The sequence below is a fragment of the Apis dorsata genome, unplaced genomic scaffold (genome assembly GCF_000469605.1).
Source record: "Apis dorsata unplaced genomic scaffold, Apis dorsata 1.3 scaffold_10, whole genome shotgun sequence".
Classification (NCBI taxonomy): domain Eukaryota; kingdom Metazoa; phylum Arthropoda; class Insecta; order Hymenoptera; family Apidae; genus Apis; species Apis dorsata.
Window position 1 is genome coordinate 208566 of NW_006263313.1, and position 9373 is coordinate 217938.

At 30.7% G+C, this 9373-nt stretch overlaps 1 protein-coding gene across 1 annotated transcript; it reads right to left on the minus strand.

The window, feature by feature from the left end:
• Positions 1–1755: 1755 nt before the first annotated feature.
• On the minus strand, positions 1756–9367 carry LOC102677645 (plexin-B). The gene is made up of 8 exons (XM_006607666.2): positions 9244–9367; positions 8935–9112; positions 8030–8610; positions 7008–7933; positions 6477–6880; positions 5925–6417; positions 2096–5854; positions 1756–1981 (listed from the first exon to the last, which is right to left on the minus strand). The coding sequence occupies exons 3-8, from the start codon at positions 8445–8447 to the stop codon at positions 1874–1876; spliced, it is 6108 nt and encodes a 2035-aa protein (XP_006607729.1). The 5' UTR covers positions 8448–8610; positions 8935–9112; positions 9244–9367; the 3' UTR covers positions 1756–1873.
• Between the last annotated feature and the right edge of the window lie 6 nt (positions 9368–9373).

Sequence of the window (9373 nt, forward strand, 5' to 3'; positions counted from 1 at the left end):
GACACTATGGCTTTTTTCTTACTTAAATTTTACACATTATATTCTTTTCCTGTTATATATATTACGTATACACGTATAGACATTTAGCCAACAATAAAAATGAAAACATTAATTTTCTTTACTTTTTCTTTTTGTTACAAATATTTCACATGAATTTTGCATCTCAAATCTTAAATGCAACAAATTAATATTAATTTGGTTAAGAAATAATAACTTTTTATTATATGACAAATTATGTTTTTTATTAATGGAAATTTTACGGATTGCATTGAGATTTTTTATTGTTTTTTTATAATTTATTATATATATATATATAGATTGTTAATTTATTCGTTATATTAACATTTTAAGAAAGTTAATTTTAAAGATTAAATATTAAGAAAGTTAATTGCAAAAATGTTAATTAAGATTTATTTATTAAATTATAAACAATTTAAATTTATATTAGCGAAATAAAAATAAAGTAAAACCGTTCTATTTCCATTACATCATCATACTATATTTCTGTCTCACATTTTCGATATTTTTGTATATTAATTTTGTTTTGATCTTTGGAATCAACTTTTCAAAAATTTTATTCCACGAATATATTAACATTCCATAAAGGATATAAGATATATCCTTTATGTATTTTTAGTTAGGATTTTTCAGACATTTCTGATAATACGATAAAAAAATGTTTTAAATAAAAATTTTTCAGTTTCTGATCAGTTATATATTAATATATTTAAAATTTTCAAAAATTTTTTTCCATAAAAAATATGTTGCATATTCATGATTATAGATTTTTGATATAACAAAATTATAATTGATGTAAAAATAAATACAATTATGACTTGAATTTAAAAATTTAAGTCTAATCAATACAAATGTATATTAATAGAAAATTATTTACTTAAATTAAATTACATATTTAAAATAATATTATTAAACAAATCCAACAGTAACAATAATTATATTTATATAATTAAAATAACAGGAAATTTGGAACAAAATTTATAAATATCAATGATAACAGAACATAAACGAAATAAATAAATAATAATAAATAATATGGTAAATATAATAAATTGTTATAATTTATTTTCAAATTGTAATTCATCTTCTATTTGTAATTTTTGCATTACATTTTTAATTATCATTTCAAATATAGCATTTTGATATATATTGCATTATATGCATATATTTTATATTCCCAGAATTTTTTTCTAATATTAATTTTCATTTTAATTAAGTATTGTTTTAAATATATATAATAATTACAATTTTATTGATACTGTTGGATTTATTTAATAATATTATTTATTAATAATATATATAATTATCTTAAGGCCACAATATACTAGATTTTAGATTAAATTTATTGTAATATTAAAAATATGTCATTTGACTACCTTGATTATATAAAAAAAAATGTTAATATTTTCATACATCCAACCAGAAACTGATAAATTTTTATTTAAAATATTTTTTTATTATATCATGCCAAAAAATGCCAAAAAAATGCTGACTAAATATAAAGAAAATATATATATATTAAAATAAAGAAAATATATAACATTAATAAACAAATCTAATTTAAAGGATAAAGTTACATTTTTCTTTTATCATTTTACTAATATCTGTACGTGTTTACGAGCGTATTTCGATACGGCTATGACATATAGACGTAAATATTACAACCAGGATAAGTTATCCTGAGAAAAACTATCGCCTGACTAGCCTTAACGAAATCGCACAGATTTTTTTACGGCATTATTCACATGATGTAGATTTGTACATATGTAACGAGGTGTATCTGCATGAAATGGAGGCACTAATCAGTGTTTCTGGAGAGATTGACGGGTCCTGGGATGGCAATGAGAAGGTTATGTCAGCAGGCACTGGTTTCCTCTCCTTCAAGTGTGCACGCTACATTTTCTAGCCTGTGGGCTAGATGTAATTTGCGACAGCCTGCGTCTGTCTCCAAGGCCTCTAGGATCTATATGATATATCATAATATTATAATATTAATTAAATTATTGATAAATTAGAAATCCCAATAAAATAGAATTCAATAATAATAAAATATTAATTTTATTTTATTGATACTTACTTGTTCATAATATTTGCTGACATAGATATAAAGTTCTTTCAGTGCTGCGATCACATCAAATTCGTTCGCATGTGATGCACTTAGTTGTTGCATGGCACTAGACATTTCTTGATCAGTGATTTGTGGCAGTCTTTGTACATCTGTGTAAAAACGACCTACTTTTTCTCGATAATGTGGTATGTCTTTAGCAAAAAGTAATTTATTTGACGGTGAGTCCTTTCCAAGTCTATGCTCCGTCATTGAACAGGAATCCATGAACGTTTGTGCGATCACGGATAGACTCGAATCAACCGTGGTTGATTTATTAATATCAAACATGAAGTCTGGATTCTTAATAAAATTCACCCAAAATCTTAGAGGTAAACTGTTTGATTTCCATGCATGTGGCACTTCCGGGTCAACAATTCCATGTTGCTTTGCGGCGTCGTCCAGAAGATCGAACAACCACTTTACAGCACTAGGTAATGCTTCATTCGCTGTTAATATTGTATTCAAAAAATCATCAACGAATTTCTGAACAGTACCCTTTGTTGATAATAATCTCGTTAAAAATATTTCAGGGATAGCTTTGTGTGTTCGTTCCGGATGATGATGCTTGCTACCAGTAAAACCCATACCTGGCGGATAATGACTTTCTTCTATAGGCCTTACTAAATGATATAATCGTTGATTACCACCATGACCACTTTCTACGTCACCGTTTGCTGTTATAATCGGTGGCGAATGAGATTCAAAATATAAACCACTAACTGGATGATTATACATTACAGGAGTAATTAAGTTGTGATTAGGTGTGGATGGAAGATGTGTGGACGAACAATGATTCGCATGACGATGCAAATGGTGATGATGTGTATGATGATGAATAGATTGTTGTTGATGATGATAATGTGATGGTTTGCAATTATGACATGGTGGTTTACAGGCGATAGAAAAACTATCATTCTGTCTAGGAATTAATGACATTACTGCTGATTCCTTGACACCATAATGTGCCAATGTATTTATTTTCTTCCACTCGCCGCTACATTTTGTTGTGAGATCTTCATCTTGAAGAGTTAAATGACCGCCTCTACCATGTCTCCATTCCAAATCTACGTCATGAACGGACGGCCTCAGCGAAAAAGGAGTATTTTTGTAGAGAGCATCTAAAATCTTGGACTTCACTTGATTTATAGTATCACAATCTAATACCTTACATTGAATTTTTTCATCAAGATCATCTTGGACGACATGAAGAGTAACTACACTATGTTCAATTTGTTCACGAAGCAGTCTCTCTTCAGATAACGAATATCTAGCATCATGTGTAATCACATCCACAGGACCTTTTTCTATTTGATGTTTTATTGCCTTGAATAATAAAAATAGAGAGGAACCTGCATAATCTTTAAGATAATTATACATACAAAGTGCCATCCAGTTCGTTAACATTTTTTCTACCACAGATTCAGTTCTTCGAAGCATTAATTGCGGATGTTTCGTATTCACCGCCTTTTCAATAAGTCTTAATAAAAGATTCATAAGTATGTCAGTTGCATACTCCATCTTACCCATCAGGACGACCATAAGTAATGACGCAACATTCACTTTATCTCTAATATTAAAGTCTTTTTGAGCCTCTAAGGTTTCAATAAAAGTCAATACAAAGTATTTATTATTAATTAATTGTTCAAACTGGATCATGGCAGCATCATAATTTGTTCGAGATACATTACTACGCGATCTAGGATCATTTAGTATGGGATGATGTGTGACACCAGGAAAAAATACTTTCATAATATAATTCTTGTGATCTAGAGTCGGAATGCCAGATGATTCCAAATCTGCGGTTAAATCAGTCATATCAGTTTGTAGTTCTGCAAATGCCTGTTTGCATTCCATTCTAACATTGCTTTCTAGAGTATCCATCTGTATTTGTATTCTTTTATATTCTCTTTCTGCTTGTGTGCTTTTTCTTCTATATATTATTAATACTAAAACAAATAAAAATACAAGACCAAAAGTGCCAGCAGCTATTCCAGCAATGGCTTCCGGTGGAATTGGATAGGATTTAATCACTTCATAATGCAGATAACCAATAGGAAATCTCAAACTACGACCTACACGTACCACTACTAAAGGTAGATTATTTTCAGTTTTAATTCCAAGTTCGTCTGTATCAGATGGTTGTTGATCAGGAGGAATGCAAACTAATTGAGTTAAAGCAAGTGATGTCACATTGCATGGCATTGTTCCAACTGTGACATTTACATCTGATTCATCACTAGCAAAAATCAAATTTTCTCCTTCAATAACCAATGTATCTCCTTTATATAATTTGATATTTCGTGGAAAAGCGAAGAATTTCGGATCCTCCACATAAAGTAAACGATTTCTAAGACTTTTAAAATGTTTTTCCAAATCTCGAACGCTTTCTACGTTATCCATAATGAATGCTATTTTTAAGGATAACTGAGATTCCTTTAATTTTAGTGACTGAGATGGTGTACTTTGACCATTAACAGTAGCACGCTCATTGCGACGAAGAGTCATAAAACGCTTAGCAACGCTTGGACTTGGACATTCCATCTGTGTCGGATTTAATACTGTACAAACTGTTCTATTCACAGGTAGCAATTCATTATCAAAGTAAACCTCCATTTCAGGTTTTTGAATGGTATCTAAATTGGTACCATGTACGGTGATCATGCGACCACCGGAAGCAAAACTTGTTAATGGCTTAATCTCCATAATAGTGGGATCATGAGTGTAATTATAAGGATTACCAACTAAAGTGCGATTTGCACCATCTATACTAAGAGTCAGTCTGTCAATTTTTCTTACTCTGTCAGATTTACTTGTTACACAAGTTAATCTTGTGCTGCTCGCTTGCGTGGCATTAACATGGCACGGTAATTCATCCAAATAAGCTGAAATAGTACTACCAATGTTCAAATACATTCCAGTAATAGCAAGTTGAGTCCCACCACTTTGTGGGCCAACAGATGGATAAACACCAGATAATCTTATATCTTTATAATTAAATAATACTGCACTTTCAGTATAACCAGCATCATTACCAACAACTACAGAAGCAGTATCTGTTGCTTCGTGTCTTCCAGTACGGCATACAATGCGTACAGATACTTCATAGTCAACTAATATGCATGGAGTATTACCAATATGTATTTTTCCATCCACATCACTTTCTTTTAGTCCTAGATTACTACCTTCAATAGTAACTAATGTACCACCTTCGATCGGTCCACTTAAAGGTTTAATCATATCTATCCTCGGTTTTGGACACTCTGTAAATGGGGAGTGTAAACAAGAATGTCGATACACGCAACTATTACCACACCAAGTACATTCGAAGCGCGCGTCTCTAGTCACGCAAAGGGAACAATCTGCATGTTCACGATGTGAACCTAACACTTCACATTTATAAAGAATAATAGTAGTCTTATCCACGTGATGGTTAATATTCCAAACAACAGTTATTTCTGCTTCGTATTCACCGGTGGCTGCTTCGTATGAATAAACCGTTTTATCACAAACTATAAAACGACTGCTATCAACACGAGCTTGTACCTTTAAATTGGCACCTTCAATAGAAACAATGCATTGAAAACCAGTATGTCCTACTTGGGGATGTGGTAAATTTTCAACTTCGAGCATTATCTCTTTAGGTACACTATTAGGCAACATCAATGGTTCTTTGCGTTGCACAAATCTGGGACAGTATTGTGCACCATGCGCAGCCAAATTCGCTTGATTCTATAAATATAAATATTTTTTAAGAACAATTAATACAATTATATTTTATACAATCTTTATATTAACTTACGTTTTCTCCTGAAATGATACCTTGACAGCTTGTATTGTGTGTACATTTATTATCATATACACACCAACTACATGCCCATTGAGATTTTACACATTCTGTACAAACAGTATGTCTAGAACAATCAAAGAATGCGAAATTTCGTGAGACAAAATCTTTATTGGTTTCACTAGAACGCACGGATAGAGGTACTAGAACATGATCGACTCCGTCTGGTATATTTGGTCTTTCAATAACAGATGGTGTAGGACATGACAATCCAAATCCGGTCATTAATGCATCTATAGGTTCTGCGTTACCAAAAACACATTTATAGTTCGCTCCCGCTGGTAATTCGGGTAAAGTTCGAATTGTTAAATGAACTGTGGTTATTTGATTGATAGGCATACGATCTGGAAGAACTTGCTCAAAGTCAATACATTGTTGTCCTGTACCTAAAGACAACCACCTTGGACTACTGTGACTTGCTTTTTGACAATCTCCTCTGACTGTACATCTAAAAAAGAAAAATATTTATGTATAGAATAAAATATAAAATACATTATGCATATTTACCTTTTTTCTAATGAACACCATCCACAATAAGGATCTTTTGCATCTAAACAACTACTACAATTAATATAACTACTGCAATGCTCCACTTGAACCTTAGAAATTTTAGAGGTTGATAAAACATAAATATGTTCTCCATCTGGTGAAATTAAAGTATCAGGCATCAATCTGTTTCCTTTATCAATTATAATACTTTCATAGACGAATGCTTCGTTTCCAGAAAGTAAAACTTTTTTGAGGACGCCATCGTTAGTACCTAAGAATGCAACAGTGTGACTTTCTGTATTAGCTACTGTTACGGAAGTGATGAATTCGTCGGGAAAATATAAAATTGCTTCTCCCACAATTGGCGACATTCCAGAAATCTTCAAACCCACTTCACAGAAATTCAAGATATTCCCTGTTGTCTGAATATATGAAAATTAATAAAATACGAATTAATAAAATAATAATAATATAAAAATATGTACTTTATAATATATAATAATATTTTTAATAATATTTTAAAAAAAATTTTTTACATTTTACACTTACTCCTGCTGTGGGACATTTTCCATCTTGTATAGGACCACTAACATAGCCCATATTTCTGTATTTAGTACTACCATTAAAACACATATGAATGTTTTCAGTAAATTTTGTTTCAATATTTTGTAAACTATAAACACAAAGTGCTGAACGAGAAAGTGGTTCATTTGTAATCCCTCTACTTGGCGAAAATACAGAAACAAAAATAGGATCACCAACTGAAATACCAAGTTGTGTAGCTATATCACTACCAGCTGGTGCTACTTTTGCATCTTGTACTAAATTATAAAATTGTGGTTTCCCATCTCCCAAATCGACAGTACATTGTAGTGTCACTTCTGTATAACTATCATAATTTGGATCACTGATACAACTTCGAGCCAATCTAGAAATATAACCTTTTTCCTCTTCCTCAGGAAGATGAGATTGCTTTTGTACCAATACAAAATACGCATAATCGCTAGCATTGAAACCATACACATATTTAACTAGAAAATGATCTCGATATTTTACATCAATGTATACAATTGACTGTTTATTAAATGTATATTCTGCAAATTCTAAATTATGAAGATTTCTACTGGAAATAGCAGGCACATCGTGTCTGTAATCTCCTCTATTAGTAAATGTAGTACCAACATAGAGTATATTTGTTTGTCCCCAAGCATTATATCTTTCAGGTCCAATAAAAGCATATGTAGAAGAATTTTCATCATTTGCTGCTACACTATGGGGAATGAATTCCGGTTTAATAGATATGTTTGACATTTTGTACTTTTCACAAGCACCTTGAAGAAGGGAACCACATGCAATTAATGTTTGTGATTCAAGATCAGCAATTAATAGTTTGTTTACATTATCCATTAAAGATGTAGTTATGTCTCTAGAAGGACAGCCTGTTGCATGGCACTGAGGATTATCCAATCTTGGTCCTGAAGATAATAATTTATAAGAATCATTTTTAATTAGCAATTTTAATTAGAATTCTTGTATAAAATATATAGTTCACAAAAAGAAATAATATTTACCTGTTGAAACATATTCCTCCAGTTTGAGATTAGAATCTAATTGTAAAAGTCTATTGATGGCACCTGCATATAATCTTCCTGTTGTAGGATCTATAGTAAGGTGATTAAATCGAAGGGCACCTTCTCTCGTTGTATTTGGATCTAAAGGATAAAATCCATATCTCTGACTATCTCCCATAGGAAACTGTGTTATAATATGTAAAGATCTGTTTTCTTGTACAGGTGGAATAGTACTAGCAGGTGTATCTATGGCTGCAGTTACCAATACCACCAGAAACCAAGTGGCAACAGACATGGATGAAAAGAATAATCGATGAAGTGGTAACAGCAATTTAAAAGATAACACAGTAGCCGAAATGGGAAATGATATAAATCCCAAGAATCTCATGATGTGTAGGCAAAAGTTGATAAAGCACATGCGCACACGCTATGCGTGTGCGTTTGTGCATGTACAAGTTTAGGGTAGGAAGCTTAGAAAGTATAATAAGGGTATATATCCCACTGAAGAAGGCTAGTATCGTACAGTACTACCAGTTGTATATGTATCCAGGCACCGACATGATGCACATTGCCTGGCACCTCTGAAATATTTCAAAACCAATTTATTTTTAAAAAAAATTTAAAATCCATAATATTTTAAAATACATAAATATTTTACCAATTAATAAAAAAAAATTTATATATCATTTTTTAAAATATTTGATTCATGCATAATAATAATTATTAATAAAATTGTAAAAAAATGAAAATGTCGAAAGATATATTAGAATATAATTGAAATAAACTGTTTTAAAGATTTATATATTGTTAAATTTATAGTACTTTTCTAAAAACTAAATATATATAATTAATAATTTTAATGATCTAAAATAATTATCAATAAATGTAAATAACATATCACTGACCGATTTCGATACTAAAACATTTCGTCGATGTCAGGCTAGGGCAGATGGCTCCACACTTTTTGAGTAACTTCGTTGCACGCACCGCCCTTCATTAGTGTAAGCAGCATAGCTGCACTTGACAGTTAGAGCCAGTGTCTTTGCACAAAGCAGGAATATTTTACTCCTTATCAATAATTGTCTAACAAAATACAAACAGAACGAATTAAGTTAAAATATATGATAAAATTTCATAAATTCATAGATATTTTCAAAATAATCACAAGAATATGAATATATTTTGGAATAATTACTTAAAAAGAAAAAAATTACCTTCAAATTGAGAAAAGTTTGCAGCTTCGATTCGTTCGATCTGATATGATCATTAGTTTGCTCATGTAATTTTTCTTCTACATATATATATATATATATATATATATATATATTATATATAGATATATAT